Source organism: Miniopterus schreibersii (genome assembly GCF_964146895.1).
Source record: "Miniopterus schreibersii genome assembly, chromosome: 13".
NCBI classification, from domain to species: domain Eukaryota; kingdom Metazoa; phylum Chordata; class Mammalia; order Chiroptera; family Miniopteridae; genus Miniopterus; species Miniopterus schreibersii.
Genome location: NC_138113.1, coordinates 29305794 through 29333333, shown reverse-complemented (window position 1 = coordinate 29333333; position 27540 = coordinate 29305794). Strand labels below are relative to the sequence as shown.

General features: G+C 33.6%; 1 protein-coding gene across 6 annotated transcripts in view; it reads left to right on the top strand.

Moving 5' to 3' along the window:
* CCDC88A (coiled-coil domain containing 88A) overlaps positions 1 to 27540 on the top strand; it is a 90878-nt gene that overhangs the window by 7178 nt on the left and 56160 nt on the right. For 5 of the 6 annotated variants that reach the window (XM_081156654.1, XM_081156653.1, XM_081156652.1 and 2 more), the window contains exons 3-6: positions 14383 to 14491; positions 19858 to 19927; positions 21908 to 21966; positions 26363 to 26446. In XM_081156654.1, the coding sequence (XP_081012780.1) occupies positions 14383 to 14491; positions 19858 to 19927; positions 21908 to 21966; positions 26363 to 26446 (322 nt within the window). Of the gene's footprint in view, positions 1 to 14382; positions 14492 to 19109; positions 19198 to 19857; positions 19928 to 21907; positions 21967 to 26362; positions 26447 to 27540 lie in introns of those variants that run through there. The other variant, XM_081156651.1, reaches the window with a different exon arrangement.

Genomic DNA, 27540 nt, shown 5'->3' with positions numbered 1-27540 from the left:
GCTTGTCTTGTAACAAGTGTACAGTAAATGTTAGCTGTTGATATCTTTATTGTTTTATTTCTATTATTATAATCATTTTTCTCTAGACTGTCCTTCCCCCTCTCCCCTTTTTTTAAATCCTCACCCAAGGATATGTTTATTGATTTTAGAGAGAGAGGAAGGGAGAGAAAGAGAGAAACATCGATGAGAATATCAATCGGTTGCCTTCTGTATGCACCCTGATCAGGAATCAAACCCGAAACCTTTTGGTGTGTGGGATGACACTCTAACCAATTGAGCCACCCAGCCAGGACCCCCTACTTTTTTTGCCTAGTAAATTTCTACTCATTCTTTTTTTTTTTTAATGTCTGTGTGCATGCTCGTGTATATTGATTTCAGAGAGAGGAGGGGAGAGGGAGAAAGAAACATCAATGATGAGAGAGTCATTGGTTGGCTGCCTCCTGCACGCCCCCCCGCCCCCCACTGGGGATTGAGCCCACAACCCAGGCATGTACCCTGACAGGGAATCTAACCACGATCTCTAGGATCATAGGTCGATGCTCACCCGCTAAGCACACCCGGCCGGGCATTTCTACTCATTCATTAACACCCTATGAGGTCCCTTGGCAGAGTTAATTGCTCTCTCCTCTATGATCCCATATCTACCTTTACTAATTGTTAAAGTGATGTGACTACTAGACAGCTAGCATTGAGAGGCTAGAGATTTTGCGTTACCTATCACCAGCACCTAGCATAGAACCTGGCATGTATCACCACTACCTAGCATAGACTTGGTATGTCATATGTTTCCAGTGAATGTCAAAGGAATGGATAAAGACATTTGTAATGTTACTCATTTTCGAAAATTTGAGGACACTCTCTAGTATTGTAGGATTTAGTTTGTTTTACTTTATTTTATTTTTAATTTTTTTTTTAGTTTGTTTTACTTTTCAGTTTGCCTTCTATTTTCCTCCCCTCTGACCCCGTCCCCTTGCTTGTTTTAATTACCTTTATTGGATATTTTCTCTACCTTGGTTATGTCTTGCTTGAGGTGAGGTAAGGACAAGTCATAGAGCATGGTTTTGTCTGGTATTAGAATACCTAGTTCCTTCAGTTTGGTTTTCAATAACTTTCCTGATGAAGTCCAACATATTGAGATTTTTATCCACAGCTTTAGGTTAAGAGTCCTTAATTCTATTGAATTGATAGTATGGGGGTGAAAACATAAGTCTGTTGCTAATCATGGAAAATACCTAATCATGCATCTGCTTAGTTTGAGATTTCTTGAGTCCCTGGGACTGACTGGGTTCGGAACAAATACTGCCCTAGAATACTGATTAAAACAAATCTCTGTGACCCTATTGTAAGGATTAAGGACAAGGGGTGAAAGTTCCATCACAGATTAGTAATGCCTATTGGTGCTATAAACAATCTTTGTTTCAGTTACTGGCCATGTGGTTGACCATCCTATGAATGAAGGTTCTGTTACATTATGAAGGCACTGATTAGCATAATATTAAGTAGTCAGGTCTCCATACCAAGACAGGAATTGATTTGCCAAATACAGTGATTCTCAAAGTGAGATCAACAGTTTCCTGGGGATGGGCTTGTCTGTCAGGTCAAAATTACTTTCATAATAATATTAAGATGTCATTGGCCTTTTTAGCATCAATCAAGGAGTGGTACCAAATTATATGTGTAGTCATTGTATTCTTTTTAAAAAATATATTGTTATTGATTTCAGAGAGAGGAAGGGAGAGGGAGTATCATTGATTGGCTGCCCCCTGCATGCTCCTTGCTGGGGCTCAAGCCCACCACCCTGGCATATGACCTGACCAGGAATTGAACCATGATCTGGATCATAGGTCGATGCTCAATCACTGAGCCATGCCATCTGGGCGTCATTGTATTCTTCACACAATGTACTTGTAGTTAAAAAGAAATCCCGTTGCACTTAAAAATGTCCTTGATGAAGCAATAAAAATTATTTTATTGAGCCTTGATCATTGAGTACATATATTTAAAATTCTGTAGGACAAAATAAGAAGTATGCATTAAACGTTTCTGTTGCGTAATGAAATATTATGATTATCTCAAGGAAGAATACTCATGATTTTTTGTGTTGCAAGCTGAACAAATCTCTGTTTTGTGGAACATTGCTTTTACTTTAAAGAACTGAAAACTATAGTTATTCAGATTTTAGTATTGGGCAGACATTTTCTCAAAAATGAACAAAGTGAGCCCTGCTGGCGTGGCTCAGTCGGTTGGAGTGTCATTCTGTACACGGAAAGGTTTCGTGTTCAATTCCTGGTCAGGGCACGTACCTAGGTTGCGGGAGTTCGATCCTTGATCAGGGCAGGTGAGTATGGGAAAGCAGCCAGTCAATGTTTCTCTCTTTCATTGATGTTTCCTCTCTCTCCACTCCCCTCTCTTTAAAATCAATAAGTGTGTCCTCAGGTGAGGATTAAACAAAAATGAGCAAAGTGAGGCTATCACTTCAAGTAAAAGAACTGATAGTGTGTGCTATCAGTGATAAAATTTGGATTATAGAAAACATGAGCTTAGTAGCTCTCAATATTTGAAGACTTTTCTGATGAGATTAGAGGCGATATTAATCAAAGTGATTGTTTTTGGTATTGAATAATAAAATGTGCAAAATTTGAAAGATCTCTGTATAACTCAATGAACCAATATTTTCAAAATGACCAATGCATAATAAGAAATCACAGAGCCTGGCTTCATGGCTCAGCAGTTGAGCATAGACCTATGATCCAGGAGATGGTGATTCGATTCCTGGTCAGGGCACATGCCCAGGTTGTGGGCTCGATCCCCAGTAGGGGGCGTGCAGGAGGCAGCCAATCGATGACTCTCTTATCATTGATGTTTCTCTCTCTCCTCCCTCTCCCTGCCTTTCTCTGAAATCAATAAAAACATTTTTTTAAAAAAGAAATCATGGATATGTAAAAGATTTATTCAACATGCCAGATAGATCAATGGGAGAAAAGGTCATTGATATGATTTCAGATTCCACATTACAACCAACCTGTAAGAAGGTACCACGTTACTGAATTTTGGTAGCATCAAAGAAGAATATCAGTAATTATCTGAAAAGGCTATTAAAGTACTCTTCCTTTTTCTGATTGTAACTTTGTACGTTTTCTTTATGTACTTTGAGCAAAATAGCGTATCACTGCATGTTGAGTGCAGAAGCACATTTAAGAATACAGATGTCTTCTATTAAACCAAACATTAAAGAGATTTACTCAGTTGTAAAAGAATGTCACTTCCTGTTAAAATTATTTGTTTTTGGAAAAGATGGTTATCATAAAAATGCTCTTTATGTTAACATACAATGAGTTTGTTATTTTTAGATGGATGAATACATTATTTTTCAATTCTTAATTTTGATTTTTAATATAGTAAATATATAGAAATGTAACTCACATAAACAAAAGATCTTTGGAGTCCTCAGTAAATTTCAAGAGTGAAAAGATATCCTCAGACTGAAAAGTTGGGAAACTGCTAGTCTGATATTTTAAGGGTTCATGTTGGCTTCTTCTAAAATGTAAAGGGAAGATCTTCAGTCATTTTATCCAATTCAGATAAAATCAAGGTTAAGTGTATGTATAGTATTGGATTTTTATTCTTTTTGTGTCCATTTGCAACTTTTATATCAAAACATTAGTTCTAATTGTTAGCGAATATCATGCCATACTGCTAGCTCAGTCTTGCGCTAAGAAGATGGAGATATTTTTTCAGCCCTTGAAAAGGTAACTTAATGTATCTTAAATTATGAGAAAGTACATGAGGGGGACTGTGTCAGTAGCTTCTATGTGGTAATTACATGTCACATACGTCTGCAAGTGACTTCAGTCATTGTAAAAATTGAATTAGTTAATATATGTGAAAATATTCTGTAGGTATATAAAATATTAATATTGGGTTTTATTGTTGGCCATTATGCATAGTGATGCAGTTTGTGAAAAATGCGAGAAATTAAGGCCAGCCAGCGTGGCTCAGCAGTTGAACATCGACCTGTATGATCCCAGGAGATCCTGGTTGGATTGATTCCCTGTCAGGGCACATGCCTGAATTTTGGGCTTTATCCCCAACAGGGGGTGTGCAGGAGGCAGTCAGTCAATGACACTATCATCATTGATGTTTCTCTCTCTCTTCCTCTCCCTTCCTCTCTCTGAAATCAATACAAAAATAAAATAAAAAGGGAGAAATTAAGGTAAAGGGATACTTTAAAAAACCCCCAAAAACCCAACTCCTTTCCCTGACTATTCTCAGTGCTAAGATAGATACCTTACTACTTAGATAACCGTAAATGGTCATGATATTTACCCAATTAATTATTTTTCATAAAGCAGTCATTCTGGTATATGCACATTTGAAGTTAGATATGCAAATAACTTAGTTATTTTAAATGTTTCATAGTGACTTGCAAATGTTATTATGTGCTGCCATATAACATCTCAAAAAAACCCAAAAACTATACAGCTAGTATTAAATTAGAGTGGTGTGATAAAAAACATGAGCACATGTAGTTGTTAAGCACCAACACTAAGCAGATGGTCCAAGAGGATACGTAACAGGTTTACAGTCTGGTTAGAAGACCATAAAGCCATTAAAACTATCAGGTTTCTGTTTCTCATATATATTAGTCAATGAATAAGTAAAGACATAATCTTTGGTTCTACAGGGCCAAATCTTAGAGTGTTAGAGTTGTAGAATTGCTAGCTTTTCCTTCATCTACTACCCTAATTTAAAAAAACACTATATATGGTGGTAGATAATACCATTGTCTGTTTATTGAAATTAATGCATCTTGTCATAAGTAGGTCATTTATAAATGTGAAATTGCTTGAGGCTCTCTCTTGCTGCCTTGTTGCATTTAACTTCTGCCTGGACAGATTTGAGCTGTTTGCCTCTAAAGCATTTTTCAGTTTTTATCTTACAAAAAGACGTGGTTGATTTGAGATTATGTTGGTTTGGAAAGAGCTATGTGTAATTAAAAAGGTACTTGCTCATATATCACATATGTATCATTCAGCTGCTCATCTTTTATTTTAGAGAAAGGTCTTTCCAAAAATAAATTATTCTTTTTTAAGGTATGTTTTCAAAGGGAATAATCAAAACTTTATCAATTATGACTCTATTCTCAGTTACTCTTGTTTAGCATTTTAAGTATTAAACATAAAGGAAAGACAGAATATTTAGAATACTTAATAGACTACAATTTCTTTTTAGAGACTTTTGGAGTTATACTGTACTACATACTGTTTGTTTCAAGTTACTGTATGTACTGTGACTTTTTATTGTATAAAAAAATAAACCTTAAATTACACAAAGGAATGTAGTGCTTTCTGTCTTTACTTTGGATAGAAGAAATTTTTTATATTGTTTTATTTTCTTATGTTTATGTGTAGTCTCAGTCACATGACTGAATCTCTAGCATTGAATCCTACATATATAGCTTCATTAAATGTGCTTCAGCCAAGTAACAGATTACTTATTTTTTCCCTTGAAGTAAATAAAGTGACCAGGCTTAATAAAACAGAAATTTTTTGTGGGTGTTTTTTCCCACTTTCAAAAAAATGTTTTAGCCATGGTCAGGTTGGTTAGAACATTGTCCTGATATGCCAACGTTGTGAGTTTGATTTCCGGTCAGGGCACATACAAGAATCAGCCAGTGAATGCATAAATAAGTGGAATGACAAATCGATGTTTCTTTATCCTTCTCTCTCTCCCTCCCTCTCTCCCTCCCTCTCTCTCTTCCTTTCTTTCTCTAAAATCAATCAATAAATAAAATGTTCTACATGGTTAAAAGGATTATTTAATACCAAAAGTTTCATAGTGAAGAACAGCAATCCTACTCCTCCTTTTTAAAGCAGTTTCTTTTAGCCCCATTTAGCCCCATATACTATGGTGATTAATATGCCTACCCTAGTATTTCTTGATTTCTCCCTTTCAGACACTATTTATTGACTTCCTGATAATGGTAGATGAGATTTTAGCTTTTTTAATGCATCAGCTCTACTTGTTCATGCCTTGTTTTTCTAATGTATTATAAGTTCAGTTAAATCAGTAATCAGTATTTACATTAGTGTAATGTAAATTATACAGTATTATACAGGGTGGGGCAAAAGTAGGTTTATAGTTTATATGAAAAATAATACAATAATTAATAAATAATAATACAAGAATAAACTCAGTTTTGTGTACTCACAACTGTAAAGTTACTTTTGCCCCACCCTGTATAATATTTCCTTCAGAGCCAGGTAGTGTATTATTATTACATTTTTCTTTTTTAAAAAACACTATTTTTCCTGAAGTTATTAATTTTCTTGATTTGTATAATTTTCAGTTAACCTTTTCTTAAATATTCAACTAATTTTCATAGGAGTGGAGTTAGGACTTTTCAGGCAGTTTCACCTGAGGTTAGTTTCTCGCATATAAAGAAGATCACATTCTTGGGGTGAAAGGGCTTGTTTTCCATGATCCTAACATATGTCAGTTTGACCCTAACTCATATTAGGCATGCATCAAATGGGAAACCCAAGCCTTGTAATTGAAAGTTTATTGCTCTCTAGGTCCATGCCTAGAATGCTTAGCAGTTATGCTGGTATTCAAGTCCAGAAAGCTTATAGACAGACTGTGATGTGATATCCAGTAATTCTAAAGAATTAGGAACTTTCCAGTTCTGTTTGCGTACTTAAATAACTTGTAATTGGTACAGTGTAGATTAGAAACTGAAACTGAGGCTCTGTGTATCAGTCTGTTCTACCAAAGAACTCCACTATTCTATTGGATTTCCTTATGAGTCTACTAGATCATAGAAATCCCCTCAAATTCTATGTAGTTATAGCAAAGATTTGTAAACACAAAGCACAACAGTTTTATAAAAGAATTCAGAAAACTTTCATTCTCCTACCTATTGAGATCCTTGTTGAATGTGAGATTAATTTTAGGTGTTGAAGTACTTTTCCATAAATTTTTCAACATACTTTCTCTAGCTTATCTAAATTGTATTTTTCACTTTACTCCACATTCCTAAAATAATTTCCTCTGATATCCTTAGTATATAAAAACTAAAGTCTCCTCTTTTTAGATTCTGAATCGTCTTAATTTGTTACAAGCAATCTTTCTCAGAGGCTGAAAAATCTTAATATAAAACTTGGAAATAAAATCTTTTTATACAAAAAATTTTTTAAAAGATTTTGAGCAAACCAAAATTCTAAATTCTTAAAACTTGCTAATTCTTAAAAGAGCTTTAGGGAAAGGAGACTACAGGCTTTTGGGCAACTGAATAAATTTCATAATATATGAGGAATGTCGGACATAAAATTTAAAAAGAAACTTTAAAACTTAATTAAAAAAAAAAATCAACTTGCATAGCTGGCATGGCATAGTGGTTGAGCATTGACCTGTGAACCAGAAGGTCATGGTTTGATTCTGGTCAGGGCACATGACCGGTTGCAGGCTCCATCCCCAGTAGGTGGGGTGCAGGAGGCAGCCGATGAGTGATACTGTCTCATCATTGATGTTTCTATCTCTCTCTCCCCCTCTCCCTTCCTCTCGCTGAAACCAATAAAAACATATTTTTTTTAAAAGTCACTTTAAAGAACACGAGCTTTGTAACAACTCTGTCAGGGACAAAGATAATATTTACTTTATAAAATTTTTAGAAGTAGGAATGAAATCATACATTTATTAGAATATTAGACATCCATCCCAAAGTATAATCAAAATACATAGTGTCAGGTAATAATGGGTTTGTACTCTCACTTTATACAATTTTTTTTTAGTTTCTATACATTTTCAGTTACAATATTGAAATCTTTTAAAAATATTTATTGTCAGAATTAAATACCTAGGTTTATAGTAAAATATTGTAATGAACTGGGTGGGGAAAGGAAACTCTTTTTAGTGTGATTACTGTGAAAACAATTAGGAATATGCTCAAACAATACAATAAAAATTATTATATACATGGTGGTTTTAAATATATATATTTTTATTGATTTCAAAGAAAGTGAGGGAGAAGGAGAGAGAGATAGAAACATCAATGGTGAGAGAGAGTCATTGATTGGCTGCCTCCCGCACACCCCCTACTGGGGACCAAACCCATAACCCTGGCATGTGCCCTGACTGGGAATCAAATGTGACCTCCTGGTTCATAGGTCGACGCCCAACTGCTCGAATACACGTGAATTTTATAGATAACATTGCTCAAAACTTTTTCTATCAGTCTTTGTTTTCTTGAATGATTCTATAAGAGAAAAGGCTGGAAGAGTAAAGGATCTTAGGCTAATTATTACTTTGGACTTGATTTTCTGATTTATAGTAAAACTAGATAATCTCTGAAGTATTTCATAGGTGTAAATATTGCCAGTGTGTGAATAGACATTCATGAGTGAAAAGTATGAAAGGGGATCAAATATACAGTTAAGAAAATAGAAATAAAAAGATGGAGGAAGGCTAGAAAGGAAAGATATTTACAGAATGTCTATGATTGCAAATGAAATTTCCCTAACGTTTTTGTTACTAGGGTAGTTCCTACTTTCTTCTCTCAATTACAGGTATCGTCTTCTAAACAATGGTAGCTTGACTTAAACTAAGCTTTATACATTAAGTAATATAGCCACATTAGGTACTCAGGGAGTATTTGTTTAACTTATTGACTAAAACTGTACCAGAGCTCATTTTATGAAACAAGATTTCCCCTTAGCTCTCTGGGTTTTTAATCCTGCCTTCCTAACCATGTGGCTGTTCGTCTTTGTCTGCTGTGACACATGATCTGACTTCAGTGATATAGTCTTCTTGTTTCTCTGAGTAACTAGTTCTGCTTAATGTCTTTACCTCAGAGACCCACTTTTCCAGGTATATTCTCGTTTTCCTTGGGCTGTTCATTATTTCCCTGGAACTAAGCATAAATCAGTTATAGGTCAGATTTAGCCTGCCTACTACTATTCTCTCTTGTTCTGTAGGTCTCAAATTGTAGTTTAGGACTCTAATATTCAATTGATCTTGGAACACAAACCTTAATAGAGAGTGTCTATTCCAGACTTACAAGTGAGTTGTTAGTTTGGAAAATGTCATCTCATAACTCTCATAAGAAAGCAACACTTTTTAAAACACTGTGCTTAGTCTCAGATTGTTTATTCTTATTTTTATTTATTCAAACGATATTAGGATCAGATAAAAATGTGAATAAGATATGAACCCTGTCAAAAGCTTACAGTCCAGTGAGAAGTGAGAGGCATAAAGGCAGTTGTTGGAAGAAGACCTATGATAGAATTATGCACCCAAAAAAAGGAATAATGTTATTACTGTGTGGTGGAGCTGATAGAGTAAATAGTATAGGATTCACTATTAGAAGTTGTTGTAACAGTGTAATTCATGACATTAACATACTAAAGGAGAAGAATCAGATGGAAGCAAATATAGGAAAAATTGGATAAAATTCAGCACCTATTCAGATATAGGAGGGAACTTAACTTGGAGGAGGGTGTCCATCAGAAAATTATGGCAAACATTATGCATTAATAGTAAAACCAATTAAAAGTAACCTTAGAGCACCAACAGACAAACCATTAGAACAAGGAAGTTTAGCGAGGCTTTTAAAGATAAGAGCAGTACACAAAAATTGATAGCATTTGTGTATCAGTAATGGCCTATTAGCAATATATATGTATATATACATTTACTGTATGTTTTTTAATCCTCACCTGAGGATATTTTTTCTACTGCTTTTCAGAGGGAGTGGAAGGGGGAGGAGAGAGAGAGAGAGAAAAACAGCTATGTGAGAGAGACACATTGATTGGCTGCCTCCTGCACGTGCCCAGACTGGGGGCCAGGGTTGAGCCTGTAACCGAGGCATGTGCCCTTGGCTGGAAATGAACCCGGGACCCTTCATTCCCCTGGTGGATGCTCTCGCCACTGAGCCAAACTGGCTAGGGCTTAGCAATATGTTTTTAAAATATTATACTCACTCTAACAGTGAAAGCTAGAGGGCATTTAAGAATATACCTAATAAAAGGCCTTCCTGAAGAAAATTATAAGCTGGTTTCAAGTAAGAGCTGAATTTTGCATATGACTCCAAAAACACAGGCAACTAAAGCAAAAATAGACAAATGGTGTTGTATCAAACTAAAAAACTACTAGCCCAGGCTGGTGTGGCTCAGTTGGTTGGAACCTCAGCCCACACAGGCATTGAGAGGTCACAGGTTGAGTTTCTGGTCAGGCCACATACCTAGGTTTTGGGTTCAATCTTTGGTCAATGTGTGTGGGAGGCAACCGATGGATGTTTCTCTCTCACATCAATGTTTCTCTCCCTCCAAAATCAATAAAAACATATCCTCAGGTGAGGATTAAAAACAAAAACAAAAAATCTAAAAAACTTCTATACAACAAAGGAAACAACAAAATGAAAAGGCAACCAACAGTAGTTATCAAAGTAATTATAGTATTTGATTATGATCCATTGACTATTATAGGGAACCATGAGTGTACTGATAGAAATAAATAAAGATTGGTGAAAATTAGGTTATTGATATAAAGTCTCAAAGTGTGTCCTCCCAAAATAGTTAATTACAAAAGGAAAATAGTAACTGTGATGGAGAAAACTGGCAGATACCAGTTTAATCAAGTGATAAAGGTAATGGGACAAATCAAAATTACATACCACTTCTTAGGATGCATTGAAAAGAACTCAGCATATCTTTTCTGTTTTTTCCTGTCAAAGATACATAACTTGAACTTAATTAGGAGTCAGACACAACCTAATTAGGCAAACCCAGCTAAAGGACATTCTGTGAATTAACTGAACTTGTAACCTTTTAAAATGTCTAGATCATGACATTCAATTAAAGATTGAAACTTTTTCCAGGCTGGGAGAGACTAAAGATTGCAATTGAGACTACTGAATGGGAAGTGTGATTCTTAACTAGATTCTTTTCCTAAACAGGACATTCATTTATTATTTGGAACAGTAAACTTGATTGGATTCTAAATATTAGGTAGTAGAAATATATCATTGTTAATTTTCTGATTTTGATAGTTATATGTGTTTGTAGAAAACAAACACTTAAATATTCAAGGACTATTGCCTATCAGATCAGCAACTTATTCTCAAGTGGTTCAGAAGAAAGACTGTACTTGTGTGTGCAACTTTCCTGTGCGTTTGCTATTGCCACCAGAGGTCACTTAGTCTACATTCATTTCTCTGTTTTTTTTTCTTTCCCTCTCTCTCTGTGCTTTGGGGGTTTTTTTGTTGTTGTTTTACAGCTGTGTCTTCAAGTTTACTATCTACTGTTAAGCACATGCAGTGCATTTTTAATTTCAGATATTGTATTTTTTAGCTTTAGAAGTTCCATTTTAGTTTGTTTCCATTTTTGTCCACATAATGTTCATGGTTTTTTCTTTGTCATTTAACATAGCTGTTTTAAAGTTGTGTCTGCTATTTCCGTGATCACTGTCATTTCTGTGTCTGTTTCTAGTAAGTTTTCATTTTCTTTCCTAGTCATGAATCACATTATGGGGGTTTCTTTACATGTCTAGTAATTTTTTGTTGTACGCTGGACATTGTAATTATTACATTGTAGAGTGTCCGGATCTTGTCTTTTAAGGAGTGATGAGTTTGTTTCACAGGTTGTCAAGTTACTTGTAATCAGCCCGATCCTTTCAAGGCTTGTTTTTAAGTTTTGTTAGGAAGGTTCTGGAATAGATTTTACTCTATTGCTAGTTTAGTTCTACTTCTAACACATGACTCTTCTGAGTTCTCTACTGAATGCTCTGGGTGTTTATCAGGGTCTCTCCTTCACCTTGGTTGGTCAGAACTTGAATTTTTCTCTGCATTTTGTGAACTTTAGGTGTTATTTAGCATAGAGCTTTCCTGTACTTGTCCTCTGCTTGGCCTTGTGGAGTTTTAGGGTATATATGCACAACTTAATATTTAGCTAAAATCTTAAGGGCATGTTTTTTGGAGTTCTTTGTTAGTATAGCTTTCTTGTCTCTGGCATTCTTTTCTGAAAATTTTAGTCATTTCAACCTTCTTGAACTCCAAACTTTGTCTCCTCAAGTTCTGAGAGACTTGGGTTACCCATCCCTTTACCTCATTCTGGAAAGTGCCTCACTGCTTCACCAGAGAGAGCCTAGCTAGGGATTATAGCTTTGCATTACCTGCTGTCCAAAGTCTGAAAACAATTATTTCATATATTTTGTCCAGTTTTCTAGTTGCCTGTGACAAGAGAACAAGTTTGGTACTATCTTTTTCTTACTATTTGATATTTTAGCTTAGTTTGGTTGTATTATTTTCTTATCTAGTGATAGGAGCAACCTCAGTCTAGGTGGTTGAACTGATCCACTATCAGAGATTGACATTGTGAATGTGGACAAAAGATAAATGGATCAATATGTTAGGAGTGCTGGCAAGAGAATAGTTGAAGTAAAGCAGTAGTTCTCAGCGTATGGTTTGAGGATCCTTTTAGAGAGTCCAGAGTGTCGTCTTTCTTCTACATATTTGGTTGAGGCTGAATTTTCTTCATATATGTGAGCCAAAATAACACAAACAGTAGATTGAATGCAACAGCCTGTTTTAAAAAAATTAAACCAGGTATTGAATATTTGTAAAAGTAGGAAAACAATGTCACTTTCCTCACTATTTTCTTAATTTAAAATTTTTATTTTTTAAGATATTTAAAATGTACCTAGTAATGATTTAATATACCTACCTATACATTGTGAAAGGATTCCCACTGTCTAGTTAATTAGCACATCTATTGCCTCACATTTTTATCTTTAGTGTGTATGGAACATTTAAGTTTCACTCTTAACAAATTTCAATTCTATAATACAGTGTTACCAACAATTGTTATATTTTACATTAGATCTTCAGACCTTATAACTGAAAGTTTGTACCCTTTTACCAGCTTCTTTCTATTCCTTTCAGCCCCTCATCCCCTGGCAACTACTTTTCTATTTTCTGTTTTTATGAGTTTGACTTTTTTTAAGATTCTACATATAAGTGAGAACAGAGTATTTTTCTGTCTCTGGCTTAATTTCAGTTAGCATAATCCACACATGTTGTTGCAAATGGCAGGATTTCCTTTCTTGAGGCTGAATAATATTTGTGTGTGTGTGTTTGTGTGTGTGTGTATGTGTCTATATCAGATCTTTATCCATTTCTCTGTTGATGTACACTTAAGTTGTTTCCATATCTTGGCTATTGTAAATAATGCTTCTGTGAACCTGGGGTACAGATAACAATTTGAGATCCTGATTTCATCTCCTTTGGATATATACCCAGAAGTGGGATTGCTGGATTATATGATAGTTCTATTTTTAATTTTTTGAGGAACCTCCATAGTGATTGCACCAATTTACATTCCCACCAACAGCACATAAGGGTTCCCTCTTCTCCACATACTCACCAACACTTGTTATCTCACCTTGTTTGATGATAGCCATTGTAATAAGTATGAGGTGATATCTCATTGTAGTTTTGATTTGCATTTCCCTGATTAGTGATGTTGAGCACCTTTTCACGTACCTGTTAGCCATTTGTTTGTCTTTTTTTTGGAAAAATGTGTATTCAGCTTCTGTGCCTATTTTAAAATTGGATTTTTTTTTTTGCTATTGAGTCGTATTGAGCTCTTTATTTATTTTGGATATTAACTCCTTATCAGATATATAATTTTCAAATTTATTTTTTATTCCATAGGTTGCCTTTTTGTTTTGGTGATGGTTTTCTTTGCTGTAAGAAGCTTTTATTAGTCACACTTGATTATTTTTGCTTTTGTTGCCTTTGCTTTTTTGTGTCATTGAATTTCTCATTCTTAACCATGGCCTAACTGTTTTTCTTCAGTTTGTGCTACCTCAAAATTACTGAAATCTTTGCTTTCATTAAATCTACAAAGATTATCTAAGATAGAAGTATTAACCTGTATCATTACTTCATTCTTTAATTTCCCTGGAATATTGCCTGAGAGAAGATACAACATTTATTGGTTATTATTTATTTATTGGTTACTATGTAGGACCATAGTTTACATTCTTGATTTAAGTAGATTTATTTTAGGTTATGGAAATATATATATTCAAGGAAATAAGAGGTTATTTATCCCAGGAAGTTGGAGAGACAAATGAGAATGAAGGGCAACATCTGACTTATGTTTCAAATTTATTTAGTTACTGTCTAAGAAATATCAGATGCATTTTTATTAATTAGAAGCACAGAATACATTTCAAAGTAATCATCTGTCCTTTTGGATTATCTCTTTTAATGCAGGTGAAAGTACAATTTAAAGAAAAAATGTATTATGTGGTTATTTTTAGTCATCTATAGGTTGATAATATATTTCAGTATAATTTTAAAGTATTTTTTAAAATTTCTTTCAGTAATCCTAAATTGGAGAGTCAAAGAGTAAATAAAAAAGTCAACAACGATGCCTCACTTAGAATTCATAATCTGTCCATTTTGGTGAGACAAATAAAATGCTATTATCAGGTAAGTAGTGTTTTTTTTTCATCTATTGTATTTTAATACAAGGGTTTTCTCTTATATACTCACATTTTTGTGTTATTTCCTATCAATCACCTAACATATACTAACTGCTTATAATATGCCAGGTACTGGTCTGTTTCCTGGAGATAGAACAATAATAACACAGTCTGTTTTTATGCAATATTAAGATACAGTCAAGTACTTCATTATTATCTAGTTTTACAGATAATTATTATATTTTGTGAATTCTTAAAACTAATTCTATTTCCTGAGGATTTGCATAGTGCACTACCTTGTTAGCTTGCTCTCATTATGCTTTTCAAGAGTGTACTTTTTATTGTTCTTTTTTTTTTTAACTTAAATTGGATGCACATTTCACAATTTAAATAAATATGAGCATTCTCAAGGTTATCAATATACTTCTAAGAATCTCTGTAGCTGTATCACACAAATTTTAGTATGTTGTATTTTTAAAATGTTTATTCTGTGAATTTTCTCATTTTTGTTATGATTTCTTTGTTTAGTTATGAGTTATTTAGAAGTATGCTTTTAGATTTCAAAAAATATGATATTTCCCAAGCAATCTGTTGATTTTTGGTCAAAGATGTGGTTTGTATGATACTGGTTTTTTGACATTTGTTAAAAATTACTTGGCTTGGCCTACTATGTTGTCAGTTTTAATTAAAGTTCCATGTGTGCTTGAAAGAGATGTGTATTCTTTAATTATTTGGGTGCAGAGTCAGAGCGAGCTTGTTTGTTAATTATATTGTTGAAACCTTTTGCAGCCTGATTAATTTTGTCTCTTGATCTACAGTTATTGAGAAAGATGACTTGAAATCTCCCGTTATGATGATAGATTGGTCAAGTTTTACTTTGTATACTTTAAAGCTATGTTATTGGATGCAAAAGAGTTTTAAATTGTTTAATTATTAGAAGAATTATACCATTTATCAGTAATTGTTTCTACATATCTTTCTCTCCCCTGGTTTAAAAGTTTTTTCACTCTACATCTCTTTTTTTAGAGGCCACTTTCGAAATTATACCTTTTATGTTTACCATAAGCAAAGGTCAACATTAATCAGTATCTGTACTCTTTTATGAATAGTACTATGACCTTAGAATGCTTTAACTCTAGTCATTCCCCCTTTGACTTTAAAAACAAAACAAAACAATTTTTAATGATTTTAGAAAGAGAGGAAGGGAGAGGGAGAGAAGGAGATAGAAACATCTGTCAGCTGCCTCCTGCATGCCCCGTGCTGGGGAATCAAGCACGCAACCTGGGCATGTGTCCTGATGGGAGGGCGGGGGAATCTAACTGGCGACCTCCTGGTGCAAGGGCCAATGCTCAACCACTGAGCACACCAGCCAGGCTCCTCCTCTTTGACTTTTAAGCTGTTATTGTCTTGTATTTTAGTTTTTAAAAAAACCTCATAAATTAGATATTGAAATTACTGTCAAATAAATAAAATCAGTGTTACTTTACGTCAAGCTACATGATCCCCCCACCCCCTCCCTTGTTTTCTTTTCTATCTCAGACCTGTCTTTAGGATAATTTTCTTATTGAAGTATATCCTTTGAATGCTTGTTTAGCCCTAGCCAGTTTGGCTCAATGGTTAGAGTGTCAGCCTGAGGACTGAAGGGTCCTGTGTTCAGTTCTGGCCAAGGGCACGTACCTTGGTTGCAGGCTGTATCCCTGGCCCTGGTTGGGGCTCGTGCAGAAGGCAGCCAATCAATGTGTCTGTCTTTCTCTCTCTTTCTCTTGCTTTCTTTCTCGCCCCCCCTCCCTTCCACTCTCTCTGAAAGGCAATGGGAAAAATAAAATAAAATAAATGCTTGTTTAGAGAGGGCTTGTTGAAAGTAAAGTTTCTTAATGTCTATTTGTCTGAAAATGCCTTTTTTTCACCATTGTTCTTGAGAGTAATTTTTTTGGGTTAACAATTAATTTTCCCCACATTGTTTTACAGATTTTATTCTTCTGTCTCCGGATTCTCTATTGTTCTGGAGAAGTCAGCCATCAGTCTAATTTTTGTTCTTAGGTTAAACTGTCATTTTTCTCTCCTTGGCTGCTAATTTTGTCTCTTCTAATATTGACTATTTCCTATTCTGATATCTGATATACTTCAGATATTTTTATTACATGTATACTAGGCTTTCTTAACTTTCTCCTTCATGTTTATTAAATTTTTATCAATCTTGTCCTACATTCTGAGAATTTTTTCAGAACTGTCTTTTCAGTTTCCTAATTTGCCACACATTTGTCAAATCTCTGTTTAACCCACTGATTAATTTTGATTCTTGATAATTATATCTTTCATTTCTAGAAGTTTGATTTTTTTTACGTGTTTTTTTCCATTTTGTTTGTTAATCATTCTTTTAATTCCTTCATTTACTTTTTTAGAAATTTTAAAAATTTCCATTTTAGATTTTATGTCTGATGATTTCAAAATCTGAAAGCAGATCTGTGGGGATCTGAATCTGCCCTGTGTTTTCTGTTTGCTATTTCTCACAGTGGTTGATGGTGGCAATGGTTGTGTGTGTGTGCGCGCACACGCGTCTGTTTTAGTTGTGAGCTCATTTTGGAAGGAAATTTATCTGTGGGAATACTTTCATGTGGGCCAAGTATACATTATTTCAGAGAAGATTGTTTCCTTTTGTGCAACCAACTTAGAGCCACTTTTATTTTAAGCAGTTTTATATTATTTTAGAAGCAATACTTGTTTACTGTAGAAAACTAGAAAAAATATAAAGTATGAACAGTTCCAGTGCCTAATAGAGATTACCGCTATAGTGCCTGAATATATATACTTCTGGATCTCTTCTGCATCTGTGTGTATGGAAAGGATGTATTTATGTGTTTATATTTTTAAGCTGGGACTACATTATTGCAAATCCTGAGGGAAACAGCTGTCCTTAATATCTACCAAAGGCTAAAAAAACCCCAGCTTTTTCCGTACCTTCCTTTACAGGGTTTAATTTTTTTCTGTTTTATCTTTTAACTGAAAATTATCTTTTTACTTTCTTTTGAGGTCAGTCATATATTTTTAAAGATTTTTAAAAAATCATTCAGTGTTTTTGGATTTCTTTCTTCCATTCTAATGTCTAGTACTCCTTGTTGCCAGAAATAAAAATCTGTGCTAGATTTTTTTAATAAACATTTTTAAGGCCTAATGTTAATAGTGCCAAGATGATATTATTAATGATTTGCTTTTTCTTTTAATTAAAATAATTTTTTTAAATTTATGATTAGAGAAAGAGAGAGAGACATCGAGTTGTTCCACTTATTTATGCATTTGTTGGTTGATTCTTGTGTGTGCCCTGGACTGAGAACCAAACCCGCAACCTTGGTCTTTCAGGAGGACGCTCTAACCATCTGAGCTGCCGGGGCAAGGCTGATTTGCTTTTTCTTGACTGTCACTGTTTTTTTAAACACATTTGTAAATATTTCATTAACATTTGCTGGATGACCAGTTATTCCCTTTTCTTTTTATTAATCTAAGTTTGAATACTAGTGGACTAATTTAGGGCTAGAAGTGATTGAATATTGTAACATTTTGTCAGTATTGTTTCAGATATTTAAAACAAAATATCACGGAGGGTTGAAATTCTCCTGTGCCACTTTCCTATGCCCTTCCTTTAGAACCAGTTTGCTAAACCATCTCTACCCGCCCCTGTTTCATATTCTTAGATAAAATGTTTCTAAGGCACTTGTGAAGTATCTTCAGAAATAGGTCAACCATCTTATTTACACAAAATTGACTTACTGAAATAATTTTTTATTCATATATATGTGTGTGTGTATGTGTGTGTGTATAACCAAGATAGACATGGCCTGCTTTAATATGACAGATTTCAAGTTAACAAAGTCCAAATCAATGCAGTTCTTGTCACCTGATAAATTATCTATCTTTTTGAAAAATCAGATTTCCCCCCTGAAAGTCTTTCTAAAGCTATTAAAAATAGAAAGTTTTTATATCTATATACCCCTAAGAAAAAGTATTTGAGGTAAAATATTTGAGTACATTTTGATTCTTTTGATACACAAAAGGAAAGTGAATTTGGGTAAGTTAAAATTCATAAGTATGTCTCCAGTTTTTTTCAGTGGGTTGGTAAACATTAAAGTCATCTTGAAAAAATGATTCCTAGGGAGAAAGGAAAAGTGACACAATACCCTAAGATGATTGTTAGTGGAGGAAATTATTTCAGTGTGTATTTTCAGTAATGATAGGTACATTTAAGTGTTAGTATTCTTTCTTAGTTTTCATTTTAATGACTTAGAATGTGTAAAAGCTCATTAAAAATTGTAATGTCATTCAGATTTCTTTGATCCACTGGCATCCAGTTCTTTCTGACTCATCCTATACATTCAGAATATGTATATATTATTTATTTAATTTATTTTTTAATTATAGTTTTCTTTCAATACTATTTTGTATTGGTTTCAGATGTACAGCATAGTGGTTAGAGAATTACATACTTTACAAAGTGATGCCCCCAATATTTCTAGTACCCACCTGGTACCATACATAGTTATTGCAATATTATTATAACTATATTCTCTATCCTGTACTTATGTATATATTCTTGTCACTAAAATTTTGCTAGAAGTCAAAGGAAGTAAAACATCTATTGTAGATAGAGGAGAAAAGTAATGATTCACTGAGGAAGAGCTCACTTCCCTGAAATTATCATAAGACAGGATTTTGAATAAGGTAACTAGCTTTCTTTTTCTCTTTTTAAATATATCTTTATTGATTTCAGAGAAAGGAAGGGAGAGGGGGAGAGAGAGCTAGAAACATCAATGATGAGAGTCATTAATCGGCTGCCTCCTGCACACCCCTGACTGGGGATCGAGCCCGCAACCCAGGCATGTGCCCTGACCAGGAATCGAACCGCTATCTCCTGGATCCTAGGTCGACGCTCAACCACTGAGCCAAGCCCAGCCAGTAACTACCTTTCTTAATTTTAATATCAGTTGATAATTTTAGTTCCCTCAGAGAAGTAACAAAAAACCCAAATGAGTACATAATCTTTTATTGAGAAATGTTGTTTAATTACCTAACACCTAAAACTCAGGTTTCCAAATAAATATTAGGCCAGTTCAGCTTGACACTTTTATTTTGTGGGCATTTGACATGTTTTAATAACTTAAGTCTATCTGATATTATAATTTAGTTATTTAACTCATTAACTTAAAGTTACAAAAAACTTAAAACCTTAGATATATTTTTTCACATTTATTTATTTTTAAAAGCTTTTTAATTGCAGTATAGCATACCTTCAGAGAAGTACACAAATCTTAAGTTATAGCTTGTTGAGTAATTACCTAGTTAGCATTACCCATATAACAACCTTTGGATATCTTTTTATAGGAGACTTTGCAGCAATTGATCATGATGTCATTGCCAAATGTCTTAATCATTGGCAAAAACCCCTTCTCTGGTAAGTATTAACATTAGCATAATGTAATAACGAAGTCTTTGCCTTTTGTAATACTAGAATGCTTACCTAGATCTTGCTTATTTACATCAACAGACTGAGCTTTTCATAACTCTCTAGGGAAAGTTGGAGGTGATAGTCTGTTTTATAGAGAGAAAATAAACTCATAATATTTGTAAGTTGTAGATGGGATCAGATATACTTTTTACATTAAGTAAGATTTTTTTTTTTTACTGTACCAAATTCATAGTTTTCTGTGATGAGTTTTAGTGTCTCATTATAAATAAGGATAGAAGATAATGTAGCTGTAGGGCTCAAGGAACATAACCTTAGAAAAGAAGTGATTTTGAAATAATTTCTAGGTTTCTTTTTATATACCTAATATCTACCATTGCCAGAATTGTTTGAATTTAAGGTTTTACTCATTGGTATGTTGTAATTTATAAATAGAAATTACTTGTATGGAAAGATGAGAAGCAGTTTCTTCAATCATTTAAATTATTTTTTCAAAAGTTTCTGCACTTTACTAGATTTTAACTGTGGCATGTTTAGAGTTTAATTTTTGAATAATTGGGGAAATTAGCAGTGGCATAACTGTTTCAACAATGGACTTATTCCAACAGCCTACATGTAACTCAAATAAAGTGTATGTTCTCCAAACTCCACCCCCACCCTCAGTCAAAACAAACAAAAATAAAACCAAAATAAAAACTAAAATCAAGCAGCTGTTTTTATTGAAGAAGCTACCAATTAGATGGCTGAATTAGAAGTTTAGACAGTCTCTATAGAGATATTCTGGGATGTTTGATTATACAAATAAAAAATGAAAAAATATTTTGTATGTAGAATGGAATTATTTTTTATTTCTACATGCATTTAGTAATTACCTACCAAGTAAAGACCAACAAAATAAAGAAAATGGTGTATGCTCTGGAGGACCTTGTGTTTTGGTGAGAGACATAAGATTACTGGTAAATCATGTAAGAATTGGTATGAAATAGAGATCTGTAAAAATGTTAAGGCATATAAAATATGGAGCTATTGCATATTCTTAAAGTTGGCAGATTAGTAAGGGTTGGGACTGTTGGTGGTTAGGTCAGAGAAGACTACACAGAGGTGTTACAGCAGTGCCTGGGATTGTGATTAGTAAGTAGAGGGATGAAGGGGAAGGGAAGAAAGACAGGTAGAGTGAGTAATAGAAGTTAAGTCCGTTTTTTAAATAAGTATGTATTTATACTTGGGGGAAGGTGATTAGCCCTAAGAAAGTAGGGTGTTTCATGGAAAATAGGAGGAAATGTTTGAAAAGATTTGGACTGTCATGGATCAGATTGGCCTGATGGTGAAATTCTGGCCCAAAGAATTGACTTTTTTTGGTCTGTGGAATGTTTTAAGCAAATCTGAATTGAATTGGACAGCAGATGTGTTCTTCACTTCTGTTACAGACCATTACTTTTATCCAAATCGCAATATACATTTATTTTACCAGTTTTGCTGTAACTGACAAGGTTTTGATCCTCATGAATCTACACAGTGGAAAGCCATTTAAATTTTATGGGTAGATGAATCATATAAGATGTATTTTAGAAAGAAAATAATAAAAGTCCTAAAAGAAGGCAGACCTATTGAGAACCATTTTGGCTGATTTTGTGGTATGTCCTTATATTAACAGTTCTTAATTTAGCACGCTGCTGTAGTATAATCATACGGAAAAGTAGTGGATTTATAGTTAGCATACTTTATTGCACAGAGCTTTGAAGCCTGTTTTGTCTATAGGCTCTCAAAATTGAGAGCCTTGCCTCTTTTTCTGCTATTACCACATTGTGCACACAATAACAGAGCTGTTATTTTGAATTTTCCACTGTACTTACATTCGTAATCCTTTAGTCAAGTTGTGAATATTAACTATAGAAGTGCTTCTGTCAATATAAGAGAGAGAGTTGGATTAAAGTAAAATGTTGTTCTTAAGCATTGTTTTTATTTCAGAACAAGGCACAGAAGAAGTTAAAAAGTTGCTTTTACTTTTACTGGGTTGTGCAGTTCAGGTAAGTTAAAAATTTCTTCATATTTCATTTTGTTAACTTCTTTATGTTTTTATAGGCTCTAGTTTCTGAAGGACTTAAGGATGGGCCATTAGTTTTCAAAGTCTGTGTTAGAGATTTCAAATAACTGTATAACCCCCTAAGGAGATTTTGAAGAAAAAGACTTATTCTCTTATTTTATTTCAAATTTTAGTTACATTATCAGTCATTTCTTTTTTTCTTTTTCTTTTTAAATATATCTTTATTGATTTCAGAGAGAGGAAGGGAGAGGGAGAGAAACATCGATGATGAGAGAGTCATTGATTGGCTGCCTCCTGCCCGACCCCGACTGGGGATCAAGCCCACAACCTGAGTATGTGCACTGACCCGGAATGGAATTGAACTGTGACCTCCGGGATCATAGGTTGATGCTCAACTGCTGAGCCACGCCTGGCCGGGCTCAGATAGTCATTTCACTTAAAATCTTTAATTACATTTTTCTTTATTCTGAGGCTTCTAAGGGCCCCAAGTTTTTCAAGTTTCCTTAGAGGTACTCTTAAAAACCTCTCTCAAAACATCCTTGTGATTAATGCATGCATGTGTGTCTGTTTTTGAAGGAAAGTGGGAATAGCAATGTAAAGGAGGCAGAAGTTATGGAAAATGTCTTAGGAGTCTGGATTATTGTTATATTGTCCTTTTAATCAATGACTAATAATAGTAATAGCAGCTATGATTTATTGATATGATACCTTATATAGGTTTTCTTATAATACCTCTTTTCAGATAAGGAGTTTGCTGTTTATGTAGGATGATATTTAAGTTATCCAAATTAAAACACCTGTGAAAGTCAAAAAGGGTATACTGTTAACAGTTACAGTGGAACTGCATGTATAAATGGACTGTCCCAGACAAACAGAGGTGGTCACTCTAGATTTAGGTCATATTGTTAGTAGGCCTAAGAGTTGAGATTCAGCTTCAGTCTGATGTTTTCTTTAATCAGCCAGTGTTTGGATTAGTCATCACAATGTTACTTTAAATTTAAAAAAATATTTTTTGATTTGAAAAAGAGAGAGAGAGAAACATGTTTGTGCATTCATTGGTTGATTCTTGTATGTTCCCTGACCAGAGATTGAACTCACAACCTTGATGTATTGGGACAACATGCTAACCAACTGAGCTACCCGGACAGGGCACAATGTTGCTTTAAACTATCTTTCTTCTTTGTTGAATGAAGTATTGGTAAACCAGTAATGTGGCCACTAGTAATGTTTTACACACATCAGAAATTATATATCCAAAGGAGTGTTGGCTTTTAGAGCTGACTGCTTGGGAGCTGTATATATACAATGTATGTTATTAAAGTTTCATGTGTGTAATATACAGGTGTTTACTTCATAATTGATTACATATTAAATTAAATATAGTGTTTGTAGTCATTGCTCTTCTAATTTGGTCATCAGATTCTGAGTTAGAAAGAGCCATAAATTATTTACATACAGCCTTTGTGTGCTTATTTGCTTTTAAAAATACCCTCTATTGGTGAATGTTATGTAACTTTAGATAACATAGTGACAGTGTACATTTGGTTGTTACTCTTGGTTTCTATTTGGTTGTTATTGCTGGTTACTAAAACTGATAGTGACAGTGGACCAGAATCAAGGGCTTTTTAAATGAACAGTTTAGGAAAAGCCTAAAATATTAAAGAAACAATCATAATTACCATCTGTAAAAGCAACAAAAGAAGATTATAAAATCTAAGCTGCTTCCCCCAGCCTTACTATTTTCTTTAACTCACATGATAGGATCCCAGATGCTGGAAAATGAAAAGGATGGCATGGAAATAATGGTTCTTTTTCTAATAAGTTAAATAAAGCATTTGATAGGTTAATCAACCCAGTGGGTGTTTCCTAAAGAAATTTACCAAGAATTTTTTACATGTTGATGTTCATGCCATTTTACTTTTTTACTGAGGTAAAGCAGAGCCTGTTTTTTAAAAAAAACACTTAATGAAGCCAAGCTAGAAATCACCAGTTATCATAATGTTAGATATGTACATTTCTTCTTTTTGATTAACAGAACTAAATCTGCATAAAGCAAAATAATATATACATAGGACCTACCTTGTAAAGATCCTGCCTCCTAAAATAGTTTACATTAATGATATATCATGCAATTAAAACAAGAAGATTTTCTAGCAATGTTAAGTATGCTTAATTTTTCTTATTACTATATCAGCTGGTTATGATCCCCTATACTTTAGATTCACATAACCTGGGAAGGGTTTATAAGGTAGATATTATTTCAAATGGTCATTGGAAAAGATAGGAAGAATATTTGAGGGGATTAAGGCATAAGAGAAGGCACAGAATGGGAAAATTGTGTAAAGGAATATAATTCATGGATCAGTATGACATTGTAAAGTAAGCTAGAAAATGGGGATATTTTTTTGTTATTTTTTTATTTTTAAAAGTTTTTTATTTTTACAGTTTACATTCAATATTATTTTGTGTTAGTTTTAGGTTTCCAGCATAGTGGTTAAGATAATCATATACTTTCCAAAGTGTTCCCCCTGATATTTCCAGTACCCACCTGGCACCATACATAGTTATTACAGTGTTACTGATTATATTCCCTGTGCTGTACTTTACATCTCTATAACTGTTTTGTAACTACAGATCTGTAGTTTTCAGTCCTTTTACCTTTTTCACCCAGTTTCCCAACCTTCCTCCCCTCTGACAACCGTCAGTCTGTTCTCTGTATCTATGAGTCTGTTTCTATTTTGTTTTCCATTTATATTGTTCTTTCGATTTTACATATAAGTGAAATCATCTGTAATATTTTCAACAATAAAGATAAATTAAAAAAATAAATAAATAATATGGTACATACATACATTAAAAAAAAAAAGAAACATCAGCTCTAGGGCTTAGGAAAGGGAAGTGTTTTTGTTTAGTTTAAACCGAAGGCATACAGATGCGACAGTTGAATTGGGGAACCATCACTTCAGTGAGTAATGGTCATTATAATCCAGTATTTTATATGCTCAGTTAGCTCAGAAAGTATGCATAGGTTAACATTTTTGAAAGCATTACATTTAAAAATTGGGGTTACCATACCTAAAAAGTTACTTTATATATGATACAAATGTACTATCACAAAGTCATTCTTAATCATTCTCACTAGGCCTGTCAAATACTGTTCATAGACAAAATTTTTTGTCTTTAAACAAATTTTTGTTTCAATATCCCAAATTTTGACTTCCTTTTCTAGTCACAGCTATATGAATTTTATGTTTCTTGTAATTTAATTTTAAATATTATTATATCTTAATAATTTTGTTTTTATATGATATAGAACTTTCTGCATTGATGGGAATGTGTTTAATTGAGTTAAATTTTATGGCAATAGAAATAGGATGTTACGGTTTGATATAATAAATATGTGAAATATAAATCAGAACCTTGCTAAGTTTCTTAATTTTTCTTTTTGTGAATATATAGTCTTCACTAGTGTTCAGTAATTGGCCCCAGAGATGGCACTGAGCTAGACAAGGCAGCGCTGGTTATTTTGTATGCGCTTCTCATTTGGTAGCTGGAGGAATACTGTTATGCTAGCAGTTGGATTGCAGTATAAAAGATGTAGGGGGGAGGCAGAGATTAAGGTGCATGTTAAGCTGTTAGTATTGTCTAGAAAGAAAAAGATTGCGTTTGCATTTTAATATTTTTAATTTATATAAAGCTTTTAAAAAGTGTAAATGCTGCCTTTATTCCCACTTGATACATGTGTACTTGTATATACATTCTTAAATTTTTCCCCTGGTAACTTTGTTATGTTATAAACAAATCAAATATTTATTGTGTTACCTTATAAATGTTGAACTGGTACACAAAAGTAGTTTCTTTTACTAGATTGATAGGATGAAGATGTGAGAATAAATTGTAAGCTTGAAGTAAAAATTGCTTAACATTTTTTTCCCCCCAAGAAGAAAGGCTGTGTTGTTTGATGATAGCCAAAGACTTACTGAGCATTTTGGCTGTATTCCGAATTCTGCCACTGACTCACTGTGTTTTTTGGCAAGTAACTTCTCCTCCCTGAAACAAGTTCTTGATTCTTTACTTCTCTGTAAAGTTAGCATAATAATATTGTACTGACCTCACATGGGTTGTGTTATGGTTTCCCGCTTTAGAACTTTGAAGCATAAAAATAGTATGTATTTTCAATGCCTTGCTTTTTAAGTAAATATTTCTAAATTGTTATCTTTTTATTAGGTAAGTATATTAAAGAGACCATTTAAATGCAAAGCAAAACAAAACCCTCATTGTACTGTTCAAAGCATAGTCAAGCCTTTTACTCTGATGAGTTTTTAGTTATTTACAACATATTAAATACTATAAATGATCATTTTATTAATTTCTTTTAGTGTCAGAAAAAAGAAGAATTTATTGAAAGAATTCAAGGTTTAGATTTTGATACAAAAGCAGCAGTTGCCGCACATATTCAAGAGGTAACAACCTGTGTACAGTTTTCATAAAGCTTGTCGTGTGTTTATGTATCTCCCAAAGTCATAGGATAAGCAAGAACAAATCAAGGTCAAATATAGATGAACCCTGCTTTTAGACAGATTGTCTTCTCTTTAGAGATAGTTTCTTAAATGAGTCATCTTATACGTGGCATAGTGCTAACCACAGGTACTGTTGCTTTATGCAGAGGGACATAGGCAAAAAGTGTTATTTGAAGAATGAAGTATATGTCTTTGTTAGCACAGAGTGAATAGTATAGTAAATGGAAGCAGCAGAAAGTGGATCATTGCATGTAATTCAAAACTACATTTTGAATTACAAATTCAAAGGTAAGGTAAGGTGAGGTAAGATGATAACTAGTATTTTGTCATTCATTGATTTTCCTTTGAATGAATGGACACAGCATAATTTTTACTGAAAATGTTACTGCAATTATAAACATATTAGTGATTTGTAACATCCATATAAAAACTTAAATCTAGTATATATTGTGCAGTCTCAAATAACTGAAGTTACATAATTTAAGATTGCTTTTAAAAGCAGCTGTTTCTGTATCTATCTAGACTTAGTTTTTTAGTCTTGTGTACTTTACAAGACTTTTTTGAACTAGAGCGTGTTAAATTTTACACGTTGGTTAGAAAGAGAAGTAAGGAAAGGTAAAGGAGAGGATTTTCAAATAGTGAAAATTAGTAGTGTTTAAAATATTACGTATTTAAATGACTTTGTGTTCCATATATCATCTTTTCTCTTAGTTAACATTCATAGAGCCCAGCTTTCTTGTCAGTAATAGTATTGTCAGCAGTATGCATGTTAATACTCTATAAGGTACAGTTGTATTGGTAGTTTCCCTTATATGTGTGTGTTTTAGCTTTATGGCTTGTATTTTATTTTGAATAAATGCTAAGTCTTGCAAGTTACTAAATTTGTCACCATTCTTGAAAATGTTATTTTTTTGCTGCTTACTGTGAAAGTTAAAGCAAAATATCAGAATCATGGTGAGAAATGGAAAGCAAGAACTAAGTATTTCACTTATATAACTTCCATTCTTTAAAAAATCTTTATATTGGGAGTTCTTTTC